This window comes from Wyeomyia smithii, chromosome 1, assembly GCF_029784165.1.
Source record: "Wyeomyia smithii strain HCP4-BCI-WySm-NY-G18 chromosome 1, ASM2978416v1, whole genome shotgun sequence".
Taxonomy (NCBI): Eukaryota; Metazoa; Arthropoda; class Insecta; order Diptera; family Culicidae; genus Wyeomyia; species Wyeomyia smithii.
Genome location: NC_073694.1, coordinates 122,062,652 through 122,087,549, shown reverse-complemented (window position 1 = coordinate 122,087,549; position 24,898 = coordinate 122,062,652). Strand labels below are relative to the sequence as shown.

Here is a 24,898-nt window from a genome sequence, read left to right as displayed (position 1 = left end):
ATCGCTCGTGATTAAATTGTTCGAAATTAAGAGTCATTGCTTTTATTTCGCTATTTCTTAAGTACTAACACTACGTCAAATTTATATTTTATACTTTAATTACAACATCAATATTTTAGAACCCAAAGAGTGGATAAACATTTATTGGATTTAAGCATTCATGTAAATCTATTTTTACAAATAATAAGTTTGAATGAGAAAGGCTGAGTCTGACCGCTAGGTGGATTAATTTAGGTTTTTATAATTGTTTTTGCCTTTCTCCTAGAAATGTACAGCAATCACTTGCAAAACCGACAGTATAAAAGTGCTCCAAAGGGCCGAATGGCATATATCACTCGACTCAGCTCGACGAGCTGAGCATTTTCTGTATGTGTGTGTGTGTGTATGTGTGTGTGTGTGTGTGTGTGTATGTGTATGTGCAGATTTTTATTCTCACTCACTTTTCTCAGAGATGGCTGGACGGATTTTCATGAAATCAATTGCAAATGAAAGGTCTAGTTACCCCATAGGACCCTATTGAATTTCATTGTGATCGGATTTTTAGTTTAGAGGTTATGTATCAAAATGTTAAAATCATGAAACATCATTATCTCAGAAACTACACAACCGATTTGAACTAAATTGGTTTCAAATGAACGGGCTACCTGAAAAACCCTTAACTTTTGAATTTTATGAAGATTGAACTTGTGGTTCAAAAGTTATGAAAAGAAACGTGTTTTGAAGACTGTTTAATCTCACTCATGTTTTTCAGAGATGGCTGAACCGATTCTCATTAAATCAGTGTCAAATGGAAGGTCTAGTTGCCCCATAAGACCCTATTGATTTGTTTTGCAATCGGACTATTACTTTGCCTGTTATGTTTAAAAATGGGAAATCCAGCTATGAAAAGGAACATATTCCGAAGACTACTTGGACTCACTCACTTTTCTCAGAGATGGCTGACCCGATTTCCACAAAATTAGTGTAAAATTAAAAGTCTAGCTGCCTCATAATACTCTATTGAATTTTACTGTAATCGGACTGTAACTTCGTTTGTAATGTATCGAAATGTGAAAATCACGAAACATCATTATCTCAAAAACTACATAGCCGATTTGATTGATATTATCATCAGATGAGCGGGCTAGTTAAGGGTTAACTGATGAATTATGATTGAACACGTGGTTTCAAATTTTGACTGCCCTATACGTTCCCATTTCATTTGAATATAATCGAACTTAAGCAACCGTTATGTATTAAATTGTTAATAAAACAACGAAAGTCTATTATCTCAAAGATTACATTACTTATTTGAACATAACTAGTGCCATACGAACGAGTCATCTCTCAAACTTACAAAAAACAAACTTCATAACAATTTGATATGTGGCTCAAAAGTTATGAAAAGACAAGAAATTCAAAGACTATTGAAAGCTATACCTGGTTTGATCGATATATGTGGCCTCAACATAATTAAAAGTGGTAATGTACTATTTGAACTTTCCAAATTCATTGATTCCTTGCGATGTGTTTAAAATCTGCAAATGCACGACGAATCGGCCATAGGATATGATCAAAGTCAAATAACAAATCGTTTAAAATGATTGGTTTTTGTCGAAATGACAACATCCTCGACTTTTGGCTTCTGTACATCACCTTAATTCTGAATATATTCATATTGGGTAGTATTCGGTCATTTTCAGCAGATTTTCTGGCATCAATCTAACACCGGAAATACCCATATTGGGTGGTATTAAGTTATCTTGGTTGTTTCCCAGAAACTAAAAGTGGTCGTCTTTAAATTCAAAATGGTGTCCAGAGTCAATGTTTGGTTTCTATGCATAATCTCGATTACGGATATATCCATATTGAGTATTGTTCGGTCATTTTCGACTGTTTCCTAGAAGTTGCCATTTAGCAATTCAAAATTGTTCCTGAGGTCAATTGTTAGCTCATTGCATCATTCTGGTTCCAGAGATACTCATATTGGATGGTATTTGGTTATTTTAGGCTGTTTTTCATAAACAGGAAATCGCCATTTGGGATTTCAAAATTGTTTTTAATATAATTTCTGGCCTCTGAGCGTCATTCTGGTTAAAGAAACACCCATATTGGGTGTTATTCGATAATTTTCGGCTGTTTCCCAGGAACCGGAAGTCGCCAACCTAGAACCCAAAATGGAGTCTGTGGTCGATTTCAGCTGCTGTGTATCATTCTAGATCCGGAGATATTCATGTTAGACGGTAATCGGCCATTTTTGGCTGTTTTCCAGAAACCAGAAGTGGCCATCCTACATTGCATAATAATGTCTGAGGTCAATTTTTAGCTTCTTGCAACATTCTGGTTCCAGAGATACTCATATTGGGTGTTATTTGGTCATATTGGGCTGTTTTTCAGAAACCGAAAGTCATCATTAAGGACTTTAAAATTGCCTGTGAAATCAATTTCTGTCATCTGGGCGTAATTCTGGTTCCGAAAACATTCATATTGAATGGTATTTGGTCATTTCCGGCTGTTTGCCAGACACCGGAAGTCACCATCTTGAAATTCGAGATTGTGTCTGTGATCAATTTTTAGCTTCTGTGCATCTTTCTGGTTCCGGAGATACTCATATTTAATGGGAATTGGCCATTTCAGGCTGTTTTCCAGAAACCGGAAGTTGCCATCTTACAATTCGAAATAATGTCTGGAGTCGATTTGTGGCTCCAGTGCATCATTACGGTTCCGGAAATACCCATATACCCATATTGGAAATACCCATTTTAGCTCCTGTGTAGCATTCTAGATCCGGATATTATTATATTGGGTGAGATTCGGCCATTTCTGGCTGTTTTCCAGAAACCGGAAGTTGCCATTTTACAATCCATAATGTTGCCTGAGGTCGATTATGGAACAAATTTGTTACCACTAAAACCATTCACTGCCAAATATGGTTCCATTTAGTTGGTTAGCTCTCGAGATGTGCAGAAATTTGTGTATCACCTGTATGAAACCCTTTCCTTCCAGAAGAGGGAGGGGTGTCGAACCATTATGGACATATTTGTTACCCCTAAAAACATTCACATGCTAAATTTGGTTCCATTTACTCGGTTAGTTCTCGAGATGTGCAGAAATTTGTGTTTCATTTGTATGGCACCCCTCCCTTTCAAAAGAAGGAGGGGTGTCAAATTATTATGGACATATTTTTTACCACTAAAAACAGTTACCTGCCAAATTTGGTTCCATTTAAATGATTAGTTCTCGAGATATGCAGAAATTTGTGTTTCATTTGTATGGAACCCCTCCCTTCCAGAAAAGGGAGGGGTCTCAAACTATCATAGGATCCTTCATCGGCATCAAAAACCCCTACATACAAATTTTCACGTCGATCGGTTCGGTAGTTTTCGAGCCTATATGGATCAGACAGACAGACCGGACTGCATATTTACATGTATAGATTACAACATCAATATTTTAGAACCTAAAGAGTGAATATACATTTATTGGATTGAAGCGTTCATGTAAATCTATTTAAGCAAATAAAAGTTTAAATGAGAAAGGCTGGGTCTGACCGCTAGGTGGATTAATTTAGGTTTTTGTTTTTATTTCAAATTACAACGATGTAAAATTGATGGCATTTAAAAACTAGTAAGATCGAACACAAGTTATTTTCAATATTTTTGGAAGCATAATAAGATAATTTTGACATCTTCAGGTGCATTTTTCATTGGTCACTCTGAGGCTTTTCTTCCCAAAGTCCGCTTGAGATCAAATTTTGCATGAAAACTTTTTTCGAGAAGGTGAAACTTCTACGCCCCAACTCTTAAATTTACCCCACACATTTCATTGGCACCCTGATACAGAAGTATTGCAAGCTCAAGAGTAGGCTGAGAGAGAAAACGAGCAGAAAGAAGCAAGAAAGCGCGAGAAGGCGAAGATTGTCAACGTTTTTGAAATAAAAAGAGTGAAAATTGTGCAATAGATCACTATGAAGGTACAGTGCCTCCGAAATTATGGATCAGCTACAATTATGGATCACTTTTACGCACTTTTACGAGAGAATCCTATTGGATTCTGATCACGCATAATACGCGATGTTTTGTATCGTCTCTCGAGAAGAGAACTTGTGTGACAAATAAACTGTCGAAAGAATACTACGTGAACTTTATAGCCTGTTAACTGTATGCGAGTTTATCGTCGCTTGTTCATATGCTTTCTCGATTCTCTCATCGGTTTCGATCGGTAATTCATTATCGTCTCCCGATCCGATCGAGCCGTGGAACAAAAATCTTTGGTTTGAATCGTAAAATTGTATCGCAAACCAAAAACTCAGAGAGGGAAAAAACTGCAAGTGTTAGACCAACTAAAAGGCAGCACAAAACAGGGATACCAGATTCACAGAATTGACTGTGAAATGCAGATTTTCAGAGTCCGTTGTTGTTACTTTTTGCATAGCTTGCAAACTTTTTTAGAATCTATTTATATATGCGGATTTTTTTTCCAAAATGTGTGCAGGTTTTTGCTTGTTTAAAAAAAAAACTTCGATATCGGCCAACATACATCAGCGAACAAACCTTCGATGCAAATAAAACCGACGAACAAAAGAACATTGAGTTGAAAATAACAATAGCAAGCAACATTTTGTTAAATGATGAAAAACCTATTTTACTGTCAACACTTGCGACTCAGAAAGAAAGGGGGATAATTGTTCAAGCGATCGCAATCGCTTCTCATTTCCGATAATTATCGTCTCACGATTCTTCTCTTTTGTTTTGACACTTAGATTCTATCAGCGAAGAGCGAATCATCGGTTTGTAGAGCTATTGGAAATTCCATCTCTGAGAGAGAATGAATTATCTCAGCGAATCTCCGAATTAGTTCACTCGGACTGGCATATCGTACGATGAATGTTAGAACCGACTGAGAGACGGAGTTGACTCACACGCTGAATAATCGAATGTTTATCGTCGATTTTATCGCCGATCACCATCATTGCATACTATACTATATTACTATATACTATACTTTATTCATACGATTAAAATGATTTAATGTAGAAAATGTTACTAAAAACAATAATTCTGCTCGGTGCAATAAGTGAAGTGACCCATAATTGTAGTAATGTTACGTTTTGCGGTGCACCATTGTGGGTCAGTACATATTTTGGCTATTTTTATTACTTTTGCATGAAAATACATCACGACCTAATAAAATAACTTATTATTGAGCTTTTACAACAATAACATAACTTTTGTGATGAATTTTGATGGTTTTATGAACTAAATGATCTTGAAGGCCCTAAGCGACGCATAATTGTGGCTTTTGCTATGCAAGTACTATTTTTCTTCTTAACCGATTTACACACATCAGCTGTAGTGAAACTAATTGTCGATCGAAAGTATACATCAGAACACAGAAATAGATAGTAAAAAATTCGTAGTTGATAACTTTTCCGATTTTATATTCATTTTTTAACATTTAGGCAACACGTTGACTTACCCATAATTGTAGAGGGACTGTACTTGTTAAGTCGACGAACAGCTTAACCCATTCCCGCGGGCGATGCCATATGGCATCACCTGACATAAAAACTTTGATAACAGTTTACAAACTATACTTGAAATTTCTAACGATGAAGATAGAGAACAGATTGATCTTCAACATGCAATATAGTTTGTGCCAATTATGCATGCGGTTGCTGAGTAATAAGAGTTTCAATGTTATTTTTCGATGTAAAATCTGATTTCTCTCGGCAGGGATAGGGTTAAACGATGAAGGAGAAATGTTTTTCATAGTTTCTTTCTGTAAACAAAATGGTCGATTACCGCTCGATCAAAAGCAAGTCTTTTGAAAGTTGCTATTCTAACTTCTGATCAAACTTAAAGGTTCGAATTATCAAATAGAATTAAAATTGGTTACGAAGAAAAGATCATACATTAGAGATAATTAAGAAACGAATGAAACTTCGCTCATAGGTTGCCTGCTTTTTTTAAGCGCACAGAGTGAGAAATAATCATCCGTGCTTTTTGTTTCAGTGTATAACTAAGATTTGACAGATGTTGAAATGAGCCTACCTATGTAATTTTTAACCTTGGCTTTGTGTAAACAAAACCCCGAAATCTCCTTTGAAACAGTGTGCATTAAGTGTCATAATGAAGTCAAGTCCATTACGCAGTGCGGTGACCGAGTTTAGGATTGGACGATCTTCAGGGAAAGATCGATCTTAAAGACCGATTCATCTAAACGGCCCTAGGATCGATCCACCCATAGGCGTAGCCAGGGGGGGGGAGGGGGGGGCGTTGCCCCCCCCTAATCACTGGCATTGGTGCAGAATTTTTTTTTGGCATTGGTGCAGAATTTTTTTTTGCAGAATAACGCTAAGGTGAAATTTCTTTTACACACCAAGTTCCCCAAGACGGTGCTGCTGTGGCTGACAATCAGCGTGAAGGGGATGTTGAACCTGCTCTTCTTTTGCTCCGGACTGGCCGAGAACGGCGGAATTTATAGTACGAAGTACCTGCCGGAAGTAGCGTCGTTCACCAAAAAATACCATAAGGCCGAAGACACGGTGTTTTGGCCGGATCTGGAGTCGGCTCACTATTCGAGGCGATCATTTGAGGAAATGGAACGGCTAAATGTCGATGTGGTTCCCAAGTTGGTGAACCCGCCCAACGTCCCCAAGTTGCGTTTCGTCGAAGATTTCTGGCAAGCCTGAAGCGTAAGATCTACTCCAACAACTTTGTCGCGAAATTTGAGGAGGAATTGATAAATAAAATGAAAAAAGAATTTGAAAACATGCCTACACGCATGTTTTCATCCGCCATGGCGAACGTTACGGTTAGCTGCCGAAATTCCGCACGCAAGATCGTAGATTTTTTCTGCACGTAAGCTAGCATAATTACCTTCCATAGGTAATTAATCAAACCTTATCATCTGTCTTAGTTATTTTTTTACCACCATCCAAAAAAATCTATTTTTTTTAACGCATAGGTTAGCACAAAACGACATTTTTAGCCCACCTGCATCAACTAGCTTAGTATTGGAATCGAGCATTGACAATTCCTTACCTTAATTCTCTAATAACCTCACAGGAAACACGGTTCATGGAAGATAGTGCACTTGCCTACGCGTTGTCCTCGCTGCATCCTGCTAACGTAATACGCATGTCATTAGAAGGGTTAAAGTGCAAAACCGGAGCTTTCGTATTTTTTTTATGACGTTAACAATTTTGTTGGAGAGGTGGAAGTCTGGTATCAACATTGCAACAGCATGAGAGCAGGCGGTAAGAACTTGGAAGACCGGGATCTTATAGACTTGCTTGCTGAAGCCCGTTTGTTCTTACCTGCGACTGAGAAAGCAATTAAAATTGAACTTGCTTCACCATGTAAAACAAGCACGTTCTCGTTCAGCACATTACGTCGGGTGAAAACCTGGCTGAGGTTAACAATGGTTGAGTGCTCTCTGCTTGCTGAGTGTTCATCGGCAGATGGTTAACAACAATCGTGGAAAATTTACTGAATTAGCGCTGGAGCGATTTGCGGAGGATAAAAGGAAGATGTTTTTCAGTTAATGACCTTGTTATTGTGATCTTTCTACGGTAGATTTAGTGTTAATTAAATTACAGTTTAGTTTAATTTAGTGTTAGTCTAGTCTAGTCTACACTAACACAGCCAGTACTTGAAAGGATCCTGGAAAATCCACCATTTTTTCAAAAACTGATTTCCATACATTTTTCTTGTCAACGGCCAGGCCTACTGTGTAGCGCCATATAATACAATGTAAACTAAGAACGGGGACACTCCGTATGTAAGAAGTAATATAATTCGTTGGGAGTGACAAAGCTAAGAAATTACACTCCTTTGTTGACCAATCTCCTGGGATGGAACATAGGTATTTCCTCCTTATGTTCGGGTTTGAAAACCAAGGATATAGCGCCTTTACTCGCTTCAACTGTTACGGTTGGAAATTAAAATTAATTTTTTTACCTGAGTACTAACTCTAGTCCTAGCATTTTAAGCTTATGGTTATAGCGCCATTACTCGCTCTCTTGAAGGAATATTGATTAGTAAATAAGATTTAAGATGATGTTTCTTGTTAGCTTAGCTTAGCTTAGGTAGACTGCCCGTAGTTGCACTCCGTGATTGGTCGAACTAAGAAAACTGCAAAATGAACCAGATTTATGGTGCTTGGGACTAGTATGTAATGCTAGTGCAATTTTCACTGGTTCACAATACTTTTGCCACTGACCAATAACGACGCCGGCCACGACCAAAAGGCGGTACTACTTGGGAAGGAAAGGGATGGTGATACTCGTTTTGTTTAGAGACCGCGGGTACCACTGCATCTCTACGAGTATCACAGGATAGGAATCGTTTTAATAAGGTACAGCTCTGGTAACTTTATGATAACTGATGCATATTACGCGAAATACAAATTTGAAAAATCAGAAGCCTATTGCGCGATCAAAACCGTTATTTGTTTTAGTAAGATGGGGTTTCGGTTTTCGGTGAAAGCTAACTTTATATAACACTGTTTCAACCAAAAACAATAAATTAAAAATATTTAGCGAGAAAATTGTGACGCAGTAGAAAAGTTGCGCCCGTCCGCGTTCGTGCCTTACTTCGATCTCCACAGTTTAGTTTAATTTAGTGTTAGTAAAAAAATTAATTTTTTTACTTCTAAAATTTTGAAGAACTTGCCCCCCCCCCCTATTCAAAATGCTGGCTACGCCCATGGATCCACCCACAATATCGGAGCTACGAAACCGATCTCTGTTGGATAGATCTTTTGAAGCACTCTTTTGTGGCGCTGTAAAATTTATACTATTGCGGTTCTTTTCTGGAATCCGCAGACCATCAAACAAGTTGCGCGCAACAGAGCCATGCGCCCAGTTGTGCGCCTGTCAATATATACCTGGATTTCTAGATTGTGAAATAAGATAGCAATGATTATAGGATGGTCGGTGTGCGACCAGTCCGAACCAAGCGCCATTTTTTAAAAATTGAGTTATTAACACCAGTGTATGTGAGAATAAAAAATATATCTCGAAATCATTTGAATTATTCATAGTGATATCATGGGGCTTATTACAGAAGACGAGAGTCACTGACAAGGCGAGCAAAATGCTTTATCAGGGATCGCAAGTGAAACTTGGTTGGATAGTTGAGTCGAACAGTTTCCCAGACGAGCTATTTGTCCAAAATCCAGCCGACTCGCCATCTGTAACACCAAAATTGGTCAGGCAAGTAACTCGCCGCTCGTCTCGTTTCCTGTGGCAAGCCCCTATAACAAAAATTTCCTAAAACTATGAACGCCGCACTGGCGTAGCGTGGTGGGGGCGGCGGGGGCGGTCCGCCTCGGGTGTCACCCTCTAGGGGGTGACACCCATGAGGAAAAGTTTTCATATGTGTCACCTTCAAAATGGTGATATTGCTTTTAAGAGTATAATCTCAACATTTTTTTTCAAAAACGGGCAAATTTAGTACAATTGAAAACGAACGTGCTAGCTCTCACAATTTTGGTTAACAAAATGGTTTCACTGCAACCTGGAAGGGGAGACACCCAGAGAGAGAAAGGGGTGACACTAAACTTTTCCGCCCCGGGTGTCACCCGTTCAAGCTACGCCACTGGAACGCCGGTTACTCGAAATAATATTTTTGGAGCTTGGTTCGGTTTGGTTGCACGCCGATCATATCATATCTGCTAGTGCGTCACCAGTTGCTTTACTGGTAGGAATGGAATGGAATACATGGAGGCATTATGATGCCATAACCACATACAACCATTCAAAAGCCGATAGAACAACATTGGAAACGATACACGATCACCAACAATGACTCAATACCGCATCTGAAAAAACTGCTGCACGCTGAAAAATAATTTAAATTTTCAAAAGATGGAAAAGATCAAATCGAAAAACAAAAGATCTTTTCGATTTTTCCAAGGCTAAGGAATCGATCCAAAAATTCGAAAATCGGGACGGTAAAGATCGATTCTTCTTAGATCGACACAAGATCGACCAATCCTCAGTTGGTGAATGGTGGAGTGACCCCACCTAAACCCGAACTGTTCTGGGAGGAAGATGTTATTGTGGTTTACGAATTCCAGTAAGCGACTAAGAATCAACTTTTCGAACAACTTCGAGATGCACGATAATAGGCTGATGGGGCGATAGTTTGGGTTCTAGAACATAGAGACACAATATTTGCTTTTGGATCTGAAACGCTCTTTTGAGACAATTTCTAGGCCCTTAGGGCCCATCCACATACCACGTGGACAGATTTTTATAGGCCGTTGACATTAGCCAGCTGCCATCTGATGACTTAATTTCTCATAAAATTGACACTATGAGCAAAACCGATTTACCGTGCATAGTCCGTCATCGATTGTTGAGCTGTTCAAGATTGTATATGAAAAAGGAGCAACAGTTTGGTCAGCTCGTCAGAGTGGGGTTTATATTGAGGGGTTAAATTTATTTTCAGGTCCCATTCTACCAAAACTTTAAGTTTGATATGTCGCAAGCTAGGTAACATGGGAGTCGCGTTTATAGTTCTCGAGTGTCTTCATAATTCACAGAAAATGCCCCTGGGAAATTGTAATTTAAAGTAGTGTAGATGATACTTCCGAAAGTAGCGAGGACATAAATTATGTACAACACTCTCGTCAACACTATTTTGTCATATATGAACATATCATTTTCTCACATTTTCGGTTGTGGTTAAAAAGAACACAATATACAAACCCGGTACATATTCATATAAATATGAAGCAAATGTTATGGTTTGTGTAAAGTAGCACAATAAACTTTAGCTAATCTGGTTGCTGTCAAGCAATGATAAGTTAAATCGAATTTATTGTTTCTAGTAGCAGAGTGCAATGACTTGATGTCGCTCTTAAAGAAGTAATGCCATCTGCCAATAGAATATGAGACGATTTCCAAGTGCTTCTAGAGCGGTTTTATTGTTATTATTATGATTGCCATATCAACCTAGGAATTTCTCGTTTGGTTTTTGGTGGAAATATTTGTAGAAGCTTTATCGTTAATTATTAACTTTATTAACCTCGGCAAGAGTGGAAAACTTGGCTGTAGAGTGTGCTGATAGCTGTTATCAGGAAGTTTCTGATAGTACGCTTAATTTTAAATGATGCGCCGATACTTGATTCTTCTGGAAAGTTTCATGTTTGAGAACTAAACATTCGTACACGTTATTATCATTTTTAAGATGGCAGCACCGTATAGTCGTCCACATGGATACTAAAAAAAATGTGTCACCTTTCAGCAGTCATATTTTGGCTTTGTCGTCAGTTGATTTTGACGTCAAGTCTACATCAAATTAACAGTGTATAAATTAGTTCTACTTTTGCTCACTGTGTCGAAAATTCGCAACACTGATCACGGTACCTCCGAGTTTTGTTGTGACGCGTCATCTTATGGATCTGGATTGGTTTGAGTCCTTTTGCCTTTAGTTCCTTCAACTGGATGTCAGCTTCCATGTCAGGAAGACCGCGGAGAACAACCTTAAGGGGTTTTCAGCTTCGATATCGTGGGAGAAATATTCAGTATCACTTGCACCGCCTTGTAATGATTCAACGACGGAACCATCAGTTTGTGTCCGTCAGTGCACACGCGGATGGTGCATTTCAGTCCCCTGTCAATATAAAACAATATTGCTTCACGTAGACACGGCGGGATTTTCTCCTTCTTCACTATTTCGGGATCCGTGGCGTTCTCCAGGACAGCGAATCTGTTGTTGGCCAAAAGCTTTTTAGCAACAGTATTTACCGCTATTGCGTGAGGCATCTCGCGGCTGCTGCTAGGAAAAACAACATTTTAATACTGATGCCGGTACTTTTGAATCAAGGCAAAGATAGTGTACGGCAATTTTGATTTGCTCCCAATCACAGACAGTGTAAATGCTGTTGCGGTCTAAAAATTTCTTCTATCGGCTGCTATCCGGCACGAGAACAATGTGGTTACCTTCCTTCTACCAAGCCGCAATATGTTGCGTGCATGAGAGCTCAAATTTTACAGCCAGATCGACAGCTACAGATGTGACAATGTAGCTAGCAGATTCGATTGAACCGAAAGCTATATGCTTATGAGCTGCGTGGATGCAAGGTTACAGAGTCCGCTTTGTCAAGCGAATGGTCGTGGGTTCGAATATTAGTAGAATCAGGCCATTCGATGTCAAAACTGGACTTGAAGTATGGGTTCATTCTCAAGCTCCCCACCAGTTACTCTTTCTTTACGCTGAAATTCATAACACCTTTGCGTGACTTCCTTTTAACAATACATAAGTCCCTCTTATTAATAAAACTGACCAGAAGGACGCACTACGAAACTTCACCAGGGAATTATAATTGGTGATATTTGGCAAGAGGAACGAGCATCCGTATAGTAGAACAGTGAGAGGGTAAAAGGAAGAGTATCACATTACACACAAGCACTTATAAACAATAGAGATGGACCGGTATGGGAAATTGGTTACCTGTACCCGACCCGTACCCGACTCATCGAAAATGTTCAAACCCGTACCCGACCCGAACCCAAAGTCTGATTTGTTTAAAATACCCGTACCCGAGCCGAACCCGAAAAATATTTGTTCCAATTACCCGTACCCGACCCGTACCCGAAAGAAAAAAATAACAGAAGAATTGTGTGCAAAGCCACGACCGCAAGGTTGAAGTAGAATACTTTTACAAGAAAGATAACCCGGCTGCTTGCGTGTCAGTCATATTTTTTAGTAAATAAACGTTGACTAATCAGATCAATCGAATTTTGCGCTTCAACATGGATTGACCATTTTCAATAATATAGTAAGTTGCTTGTCATGGTTGGGGCTTGACAATTTTTAAATTTGCAGATGAAATTTTTTCGGATGTCGTGCTCATGACTGAAGGAAAAGATAATTCAGTACGTTTTGAGACACGGAGATGAAGTAAAATTTATAACTTTTACAAATTTAAAAATGTGAATTAACTCATTAGAAAATATTAACTCTTCAATGAAGTTTTTATTTCATCCTGAAAAGGACAATTTGTTGTCATTTTAGTATCGGATAAGATGCTGATCACGTCTTTGCGTTATCACTGACAGGGCGAATAAAGTATTCCTTTTTAAAAAGTAAACAATGAAATACTGATATAACACTCAAAACTAGACTGCTCACGTGTTGTCAAAATGAGTCAACTTTTCATTGAATGCATTTACTAGTGCCCACTATCGCACAGAGACTGCATTTCACTAAAGTGCCTCACTGCATCAGCCGCTATCGATGCTGAGATCCGCTGCAACTAGTTCGCTATACATTGCTACGCCACAGCTGTGGCCGCTTTCCGCCATCGCTGGTATCCACTGCACTGCTAGTGCTGCTGCTAAGGGAGGACGACTGGTGTTGTCGCTGTCTATAACTATTATGAGCGGCTCCGGCTGAAACAGGCTCTTATATAGGCCAAATAGCATGTTTTCAATTGCAAGGTATATGATTCTGTCGACCGTGCTTGGGAAGCAATCATATAACGACCAATCAGAGGTCGAATTTTTCGTTTTGACAAGGCTTGACTATTTTCAATAGTTCAATGGTGTGAATAATAAAATTACAGCTATCTTCTTTTGGAAAGAATCTTAGAAGATTTTCCAATCTATTGCTGCAAGAACGAAGGAAATCCATCGAATACTAACCGATTTATTAGCATTCGAAATTGGACATATTTTCACTTTTTTCGGTTTTAGATTTTACTTCAAAAACGCCGAAATTGCCGGTACTCGACCCGTACCCGACCCGTCCTGGATTTTGTTCTTGTTTTTTTTTTTTTTTTTGTTCAATTTTATTCAAAGTTATTTATCTTTTTTTTTTAACCGGGTACTTCGCACATTTTATTCACTGATTGTCATAGGTGGTTTCTCGAGATGATGGCCGGTGTTAGAACCGAGTGTTCATGTGAACGAATGTTAATGAACCCGGAGTTCCAGGCGATATATTGGTTCTCCTAGTATCCAGTGTAGCACCTGTCCGCTCATCTGATCTGATGTTAAAAAATTTGACCATTTTTGTCGCTCTGCAAAATATTTCTCCATAACTGTGTACGAAGCATTTAAGATCCATTTTTCGTGTTAGTTACCTCATAATAAAATTGATCAGGGAATTAAATTATTTATTTTGAATGCATAAGTTTTTCCATAGAAATTGCTGAAAATTTTTATTTTGTATTCGAAAGATTAATAAATATTCAAAAGATTTTATTTTTAAAGATTTATAATAGCTTCATAATGAACCAAATCAAAACAACAATTGAAATAGGGTAAATTAACTTTTAGTGGACCCCTCTATTTTATTTACCTTATGATGCAGACTGGCTGAACAAGATGTTTCCCGATGGAAGTTTTTTGAAAATCACTCGAGTTTACACATAAAATGAATTAATCTGGCGGGTGGTCCACTATAGGGAGGGGGCTCACTATATTTTAATGTAGCCTACTAGAATAACACGGATAATGGTGAAAAGCGTATGTCTGATAGAGTTTAAAATAAACGACAAGTTTTATGTGAACATCGCAGCAACCTGAAATCTGAATATCATAATAAGGTCAAAGTTAATATTGTTTATAACTTGAGAAAATTTTGATAATTCACTGCATTCGCCAAAAACCTGTAATTTTTGGGTGCAAACAAAGACCATGCTATCGCTGTCAAATCTCATATATTTGCTTCGTACCAAACATCTCAATGGTCCGCGGTTTCCTTGACAGATATGAAAAAACCCGGCAAAAATTCCATTTAACACAAAACGGTTGCAGAAAAAACTATTCACTCTCAAATTAGAAAGAGATAGCATGATTGCCTTCTTTTGGTGCAAACACTGCCGACAACTGTCAAATAGTCACTGACGGATCACTTCTTGATGGGTTCACTGGCTTCGGTATTTTCAATAACAATTTAACCGTCTCCCATAAACTCGATAATCCTGCTTCTGTTTACGTCGCAGAATTAGCTGCAATTCAGTACACCCTAGGGATTATCGAAAAAATGCCCAAGGACCATTATTTCATCTTCTCGGACAGTCTCAGTTCCATTGAGGCTCTCCGATCGATGAAAGATGTTAAGCACTCTCCGTATTTCCTGGGGAAAATACGGGAACATCTGAGTGCTTTATCCGAAAAATCGTATCAGATTACCTTAGCGTGGGTCCCTTCTCACTGCTCGATACCGGGCAATGAGAAAGCGGACTCTTTGGCTAAGGTGGGCGCAACAAGCGGTGGAATTTATGAAAGACCAATTGCCTTTAATGAATTTTTCTCATTTGTACGTCAGAATACGATCATCAGTTGGCAAAATGCTTGGACCAGAGGGAAACTGGGAAGGTGGTTATATTCCATAATCCCCAAGGTGTCGACGAACCCGTGGTTCAAGGGGTTGGATGTAGGTCGGGATTTAATTTGCGTGATGTCCCGGCTTATGTCCAATCACTATAGATTTGACGCGCATCTCCGTCGTGTTGGGCTCGGGAAAAGTGGTATCTGTGCCTGTGGTGAAGGTTATCACGACATAGAGCACGTTGTTTGGTCATGCCCTGTACACCGTGACGCCAGGTCTAAATTAATAGCTTCCCTGCAGGCCGAAGGTAGGCAGTCGGCTGTTCCTGTTCGTGATGTCTTGGCGAGCCGTGACCTATCCTACATGTCCCTTATATACGTTTTCCTGAAATCCATCCACGCCCCAGTTTAGTCCTACCCCCTTCCGCCTGCATCTAGCCTAACGACAAGAACACGTTAAGACCCCGGATCCGGAAACAGCAATCAGACCCGCACGATACTCTCAAGGCCCGAGGGAGACAACCCAATATGCCAGTCCGTAATATCTTGGCCCAGCAGCGGAACATGTGTTTACCTATGGCAATGAAAACCATCATACAGTAAACCAGTGCTTTTAATGCAAAGTATTATAGCTTTAAGTTACATTTAGTTTCAGCTCGTTGTCGGCAGCGAGGATAAAAAATTTGCTTTTAGTTATTAAGATACTTTAGAAAATAAGCTACCAGATATAATTGGCGCCGTTAAACATTAAATTGTATTTGTGCCGTGTCAAATAAATTATAGATGAACAAAAAAAAACTGTCAAATAGATATTGGGCGATCTCTCTTTGAGTGAGAATGGGCGATTTCTTCTCCCATCTTTCCGATTACCGACATTGAGAAAACACCTAGGCTTGTAATGTTAAAAATTCAATTCTCATAATGCATGAAAATCCAATTACCCGTACCCGACCAATTGAGAATTTTTCAAACCCGTACCCGACCCGAACCCGAAGCCCTAGATTTTCAATTAACCGTACCCGAACCGAACCCGTAAAATATTTTTTGGCGTTACCCGAAACCCGACCCGAACCCGTCGGGTACGGCTTTCGGGTAAAAATACCCGTACCCGACCATCTCTAATAAGGCTGATACAAATTTCGAATTCTTTCTATGTCCACGGTTATTAAAGTTAGCAGAGGGGGTGGCAAAAAATAAATAACACCGAGACGAAAAAAAGTAATATCTTTGATCAAAGTTTGTGTGCAAGTTATGACGTTTGTAACTTGCATTCAAATAAATGTTGAAAAATAACACTTTATTTTTATTATTATTTATTTTGCTTGACTTTCGACGACACTCTCGCTGTCACATGACTTGTTTGTTGCTAAATTGAGCATTGTCGGAAAACCAATGAAATGAAAAAACGGTTTGAGCTTTTTTTTTCTTCCTCTTCTAATATTCAAGATTTTTGAAAAGGGGGGGGGGGGACGACATAAAATGAAAATAAAATTTGTAACGGCCTAAACAATAATAATAAGCATGCCACTTCTCAATAGCGGTATTGCTAATAATAGAAGTGCGGGATACAACAGACACTCGGGCATATCTCACAATAGATTTACGATTCTGGGCGCAGTGAGGAAGTCCATACAGGAAAAAAAATGTGCTGATGAACGAAACTGCTGCTTGTATAAAACAAAAAATCGTATGGTTTACTTAAAAACTTAATTTGAAGAAAGTTTTAGAATGTGGGAATATAAAAAGAGGGATGGAGTACGTTGCTCACTGTTTGTCGGTATAAAAACGAGCTTTGAGCGTCAAAACGCATTATTCTATCGTCAACTGTGTAGCTGCCGACAAACGTATCATTGAGATGAAGACTCTGAGGCATCATATCAGAATTAAAGGAACAAGCGAAAAAAAATGCTAATTTTATGTTTCGTTGCATTCAATAAACAAAAGATCTACGTAAAAATTATTTATTATTCTGAAATCGATTACTAAATGGTTTTGAAAAACGGTTGCCAAAAACAGGTATTATTTTTTTGTCGTAAAATCCAGACTTTCTTCTGCAGTTTGCTACATTTTGTAGAAAAAGGTAAATAAAACAAACTATTTTTACCAAGATATGGTCATTACAATTCCTGGTGCTCTAGAGTCGCCATGAGCGGGAAAGGGTTAATCTGACGAGAGGTCAACTATGGGAAGGAGGTCCACTATAGGTTAATTTACCCTATCATTGTTTTCTCAGAATGCAGTTTCGCCCGTAGCAACTAGGGTAAATCAATCTATAGTGGACCCCTTTATATATTCAGCTGAGTCAGGATATCACGGAAGGTTTTTATTCTTCGGGCCCTAAGGGTACCGTGCGAAGTGCATGTTGTGTTTACTCGAATAAAGTTGCCAAAAATGTGATTCCACTTCACCGCGTTTGTAAAAACGCTCCACCGCCCACTATAAATAATGTTCACATACATTAATTCGAAAACTATCATTTCAAGTATAAATCTGAAAGAAACTTATTTCATTCATAAAATGTTATATTAAATGTATATATTTTTTTTTTAGATATTCCTATGTAGATAAAGAGGATCATCGGGAATATAAACCGGTAGCTCCGAAAGTTGAACCAAAGAAGCTAATTCGGTATCGCGATAACAAGATAGTATCATTAAAAGGAGAGCGCTATACTGAGGTATCACGACGAGGAGGTGATGAGGAGACAGAGCTCAAAAAACCTAAAAAACCGATTTGTCCGTAACTAAAAAGAACACTGCTGCTGATGCTCTTCACAGCTACCACAATAGCTACAATTTTGTTCAGTAGTATTCAGGAACTACAAAAGCTAGATAAACCACAATTACATTTGTTTGTCATGTGTGTAGTAATTAATTTAATCTGCGTCGTAGCTTCTCTGATCGTACAGGAGAATAGAGTTGAATGTAGTAAAAAACACCAGCAGCTAGAAAAATTCTGCCAATGTTATAGGAATCGTCTAATAGCAACCAGTAACTGCGGTAAATGTACACTGTTCTGCATACATTCACAGTTGTTAGTTCGTACAGAATCTGGAGCTATGTTCCAAAATCACTACCCAATGGAGGAACTAGTATTCTACAAAGATAGAACAGCTTCTACGATCTTATGCGCTCCATTTGCCATGAACGTTAATTTTCCAGAAAGACTTGACCCAGAAACCGTGATTCACTTGACTAATACTATTGTTTATCATTTTCATTTAATGACTCAAAACACAAAAGAAATCTCATATTATATTCCTTATTATCGTAGTTTAGGTTTAAGTTTTTTCAGAGTCTTCGAAGATTTGCATTTTATATTTATTTTAGTAATATTATTCTTGTACTTAGTATTGTCTATTTTTGTAAACATGTTTATGTTTATTATTTACATATGCATTACACCGAGGAATGATATATTTTTCATTCCCTCACTAATAGACGAGTGTACATTCATATTCGGTAACAACTCCTGATTTATCCGAAATTCATATATTATTATTTGAATTTTTTATTTTATTTGAATATTTCATTACTATACAGTTTATAATTGCACACAGAAAAGTAACCAGTGCTGAAAAATGCAGTGAATCTTTTGAACCAATATTTTGTATATACATACTAACACGAAATTGTGTTTTATTTACAGACTATACATACTAGAATTTTCAAGACAGACGACAATGTTATGTCGAATTCGTTTTAACGGCGGTCAACACGATTTCTAAGACGAATATCCGAATAAAGCTACACCACAGAGAACAGACGTTCATCTTGTTTTCTAAAGGTGTGTAAAAACTTGCAACCGTCGTTTAACCGTGAGTGGTAATGCTTCCGCTATGTGGCGCTCGCGTCAATGACAAACCAAGCACTAATATCGCTAAAATATCGATACGGCACTATTCATGCAGTGCAACTGGGCCACCACGATGATGTCGTTAGTGTATCAACGTTTTTTGATTTAAATATTTACACACGATTATATGAACATGAATGTCTGTTCTCTGTGGCTACACCAAGCTATCCTTTTTTTTGCAGTATTTGTATTCGTCGGTAGTGTGTTCAAACTAAACTCTGTCCCTCTGGCGTGCTACACGGGGTAATTATAATGTTATAGTAACGGAGAACAGACGTTCATCTTACTTTCATAGGATGTGTAAACACTTGCAACCGTCACTTAACCCTAACTGGTAATGCTCCCGCTAAGGCCATTGACATACTGAGGCGTCAAATGAAGCGAAGCAAGAAGCGTCGCAAAAGCGTCCGAGCTGCTTCTTCGAACGTCTATATGAAACGCTCAAACCGGTCATACTCAAGCGGCAACGACGCGTCGGTAGAGGCGGCGAAACAGAACGAGTAGTGTTTTGACGCGCGTATACTTACGCGGTAATACCTTGTTCAGGCAAAATCTTTCATCGCAAGGTGCTTTATATTTGCTTCGTTTTGGTTTGGTAATTGAAAAAAAGCAAATAGAAAACATTTTCGTTTACAATATGTTAAAATGTTTAAAAAATGTTAGTGAAGTAATACCATGTTCAGACTAAACCTGATATCGCCAGGTGCTTTATATTCACTTTATTTTGGTCTTAAATATTGAAAATATCGGGAAAATTTTTCAGGTAGTCAGGAAAATAACACTGGTATTTTTGATTAATATTGCATGCCTAACATGCTGCACTTCTCAAGTCGCGAAACGCCAGTCGCTGAGTTACTAGCTGTACTCACAGGGGTTATTCAAAGCCTAACAGATATCATAAACTAGTTGTACGTTACTCGGGGTCAGCGGGTTTGAAATTTAGAATAATTTCTTTTTTTTTTCATATGTCTGTAGCGCAACTGACTTCAGAAATATTATTTTACTTCATAAAAAAAACTCTATGTTTACTAAAAACGTGATTTACCGTGCTTGAAGAAGCAAACAAATCTTTATTGGACGAATTCATATTTCCTTTAAACGAAACCACTGCTGGAATCTACAAATATGACAGCACAACGCATTTGCGACGCTCGCTCCAGTATGTCATAGGTAGCTTCACCCAACGCTTCTGTTTATTCCGCTTCTAATACGCTCAACGCTTCGCTTCATTTGACGCCTCAGTATGTCAGTAGCCTAAGTGGCACCCGCGTCACCGACAAGCCAAGATATCGATAAAATATCGATACAGCAATCTATACGCAGTGCAACTGGGGCACCGCAGGACAGATGTCGTTAGTGTATTAACGTATTTTGATTAGAATATTTACACACGATTTTCAATTTTTTTACATGAACATGAATGTCTGTTCTCTGTGTTATAGTGCAAAAACGTAACTACACCGCAGAAGCGAATTCGACATTATAGGGTATCGAACATCTTCGTCAGTGGTTTTCTTCGGCCCCTTTTTGCATAAGATTGCTGCAGAAAAACTGCCGAAGAAAACCACTGACGAAGACGTTCGATACCCTATATGTTTTGGTAGTACATAGTACATCTTAAAAGCACCAGTCGTCGCGCAGTTGCAATGGCCGCGTCTTTAATGGCAATTCCACGACTTTAAAAAAAGCAAGGGGAATCTTGTTATAATTTAAAATTTTCTACTGCCGCTCATGTCAAAGTTCAGCAAGTTGACAAAAGCGCCATATTTGATTAAAATTTAGGCCAACTCAGGATCCAGGTTTCACCTTTAACCACATAAAAAAAATCTTTGTTTTCCATTTATCTTGTGCCGAAACACGAGAAAATCTCTGTTTATTTCAACGGCTGTTTTATGCATGTTTTTGCAATGTTAGAAAAAATTAAAAGTTTTTCAAAAGTATATTTCATCAGTATATTAACGATGTTGAGCTTGTTCGTCTTTCGTTTTGAAACCGGGGAACATTGATTGTTAGCCAGGAAAACCGAAAATTCGAAATTGAAAAACCACTGACCACCTTGTTAACCCGTAAACCCGTATTTTCATGGAACCATATTTTGATGTGCGTAAATGATAATTATACGTCAAATTGACACATGGCCACCTAAATAATTGAAAATACAATTTTATTTTCATAAATTATTGGTGAATCACCAGAATTAAGGCTTCAATATTTCTTTATTGATTCAGAAGAAACAATTAAACGACGCACTGTTAGAAAAAAGTGGACAATATTGCTGAAAGCGAGAAGTCAAGCTGAAGAAGACCATTTTTCCAATATTCATCAATAGACTTTATGCAACAGATGAATTGGAATTCAGAAGAGCAATTCTGATCAATTTACTCAAAATGTAAAATAGTTGATTCAAATAAATGTGTACCAAGAGCACGCGGTGCAAAGCAACAGTCCAAAAACAATGTCGGGACGATACTGAAGTTATTTCTTTACCATTTACAATAGAGATGGACGAACGACTCACGAGCCGAACGGCTCTTCTCGATCTCCACCGATTCACCGATTCGTGAAGTCGATAAAACATTTTATTGTGTTTACTGATGATGATGGATTTTTGCTTGAATATAGTTATATAATATTAAATAGTAGAATTAAAAAAGAGTCGGCTACACATGTTTGAGGCACGCGCGCGTAGACTGACATAGACAATCTACATATTGAGTACATCAGGATTGAACCCCTGAAATTGGAACAAAAAGCATATCGGGTTATTAAGTTGCTTTTTGGTTTGTTAAAGCACATATGCTGATAATTTGATTTTTGATGTTTACCTGTTTTCACGATTTAAAACAAAGGGACTGTAGAGCTCGTTATTGAGAACTGAGGTATCACAGGATATCTCTCGTAGTTCTGGATCGTTATTCAGAACCAATTCTGATTAGTTAACACTCCTAAATGTTAGGTTCGATTCCTAACCAAGTCCAGATAATTCTCGGATTGGAAACGTTTTGGATGAGCCTTGAATCAATGATGCTATTGGAAAATCGTTTTTTTTTTCTCATTTATTTAAAAAATAATTGGTATTCTTTTGAAGGGTTACTATGTCTTAATTAATAACCAGCCCGTTATTTGTTTGCCAACTGGTTACATTGTATGACTCTATATAATATCTTACTTAGATAAATCGACCAGCTCAAACCGATGTAAGGGTATGAGGTGGGACCATCATCATCATCATCATCATCATCAAACAACTTCCCAAGAAACTCTGTAAACCATGAGCTGTTCACTTAAGTCGGTTCGCAGTAGAGAGTGAGCGGTTCAGAAGCGTTCTTCGGAAACAGCAGTATGCCCAGCCCACCCCTAATTTCGAGTGATAGTGTGGTTGTGTACCAGGAGTACGTAACCGCTTTGGCTTCTGTGACTCAGACCTAGGCTCCTAATGGTTAATGCCTGTTCGGTGCTAAGGCTGGTGCTTTTATAGTACTAGATAATCATCAAATTCTTATTCTGATATGGTAAAGCTGGAACAAATTTCTATACCTTTCGGCTTCAAAGTGTCTAATTAATGTCTATACTTTTATGGTTATTTTGCGGCAGCATTCAGTTGACAGTTGAGTTTAAGCGAACGAAGAGAAGACAGCGATGAAAATTACATTTTTGTCACCATTATCATTTTCTAACTATTCGTAGTGAAGAAAGCTATCTAGCCTATGCTAGATAACACGAACCTGTTTGTTATAATCAAAAAAATTCAGTATCATAGGCCAGGTGACCATGTTGATAAATCACTGATGAAAGAGCAGGTTTAAAGAACTAAAGTTTTGTATATGGTTTAATCAAAATTATTAATTTTATAACTTTATATTCTGTATCTTTTTCTGTACTGAAATAATAAATTCATATGAACTATAACTAACTGATATATTGTAATTTCTCGTAATTCAAGGGTCACTTTTAAATTAGGTCAGTATCTTGTGTCAACATTGTATTACAGGTCGTAATATTCTTCGTTAATAACAACACTTTAAAATTATTTCTCTCCAGGTAAACAATAACTAATTCACACAGTTCAATGTTTTAATAGCAGTTATTTCAATAATGAGACGACAATTTGATTTTAGCATTTTTTTTTGTTTTGTTCATATTCAGATTAACCTAAAATATTGAGTAAGTATACACAATTTTTTTCTCTGACCTTTTTTTATCCTCATTGCAAATAATGATTAAAGGAAATTATTTGGTTTTATCTGAAAAATCGCAAAATACGTGCTTCAGTAAATTTTACCGAAGTTCTCGTAATAATTTGACACTTGAAATTTCTGAGAGTTCAGCATATTGAAACGAGTTTCGAAATTACTTCATGATTATCTTGACAAAATACTACCGAAAATCTCAATAAAATTTGACAGATTGCCAATTGTTGGTTTTACAGAATTTCGTAATTTTTATGTATTACCGAGACTTTTACCAAAAATTGAGCTATTTAAATCTCAGTAATTTATTTTACCATACTCGGTAACTAGTGTGACATAAGAAAAAAATCACGTTAAATGTTCTATTTCGATTACACTGGCAACCCTAGAAAAATTATAGCATTTTAACCATTCCTGTGAATTTTGATGCTCCTTCTAGCCATTATCAAACCGCGTCAACTTACGTGAGAGTGCGCATAGTAATTGCTTGCCGGATTCGTCGCTTCATCGTTATATTGACGAGAAAACTCACTTAAGCCTCTGAAAAAACGTTGGTGGCTGCAGCATGCCATGATGAACACGATGCAACCATTCCATATGTTTTCCCATTGTTGATATTATTCCTCACACAAGAAAAAAAATGTTTCTCATCACCTCGCTTGCATTAGGCGACATCCATTAAGTACGTCACGCAAATATTGATTAGTTTTACTGTCCCCTCCCCCTTGTCACATTTTGTCACACATTTACTACTTCCGTTATACACCTCCCCCCTATATGTGTTGTGTACTTTATGGATGCCGCCGGATGTAATGCTATAATTCGTCTTACTCTCGTGAATAATAATCACCTGACAGCCCGCTCGGATTTGTGCCGATTTGGCAAAAGATTTCTCGCTGTAAAGACTGTCAGTAGCGACAGCATGGAAGAACCAAAAGACATAAGGAGATGGAAAATAACAGCCCGTTTGGCATTGCATGTGTGCTGTCGTCAGTCGCTATCGGGCTGTTTGCCGAACGTATGCAGGGAGAACTGTGCAATACAATGAGAGCCGAATTAGTTTAAAATTTGCTGTCACGGAATGACAGTGATTTTCAAAAGCCAGAGCTGGAAGCACAAAAATCCATTGGACTGGCTAGAAACCTATAATCTTTCATTTTGACGTTGAATAACGTCTCATTTTAGTAGGGTGGCATTCCAAAAAATGGAAAATGGAGTGAAACGACAGAATGAAAGATTTCACACGCTTACTATTTTGTTACCACGGATTTGAATTATTGATATCTCGTTGGATAGTAAACAAATTACTCTAGTTCATAAAATCATTTTTACTAACATTTTTGCCTTTCTCCTCGAAAGGTATAGCAAACACTTGTAAAACCGAAAGTATAAAAGTGCTCCAAAGGGCCGAATGGCATATATCACTCGACTCAGCTCGACGAGCTGGGCATTTTCTGTATGTGTGTGTGTATATGTGCAGATTTTTATTCTCACTCACTTTTCTCAGAGATGGCTGGATCGATTTTCATGAAATTAATTGCAAATGAGAGGTCTCGTTGCCCCATAAGACCCTATTCAATTC

General features: G+C 38.0%; 1 protein-coding gene across 2 annotated transcripts in view; it reads left to right on the top strand.

Annotated features, from left to right (window-relative positions):
• Positions 1 to 23,035, top strand: part of LOC129730263 (CUE domain-containing protein 2) — a 102,205-nt gene extending 79,170 nt beyond the window's left edge. For both annotated transcript variants that reach the window (XM_055689451.1, XM_055689460.1), the window contains exon 6: positions 17,822 to 23,035. In XM_055689451.1, the coding sequence (XP_055545426.1) occupies positions 17,822 to 18,014 (193 nt within the window). In that variant the 3' untranslated portion in view covers positions 18,015 to 23,035. The remainder of the gene's footprint in view (positions 1 to 17,821) is intronic.
• The last annotated feature ends 1,863 nt before the right edge of the window (positions 23,036 to 24,898 follow it).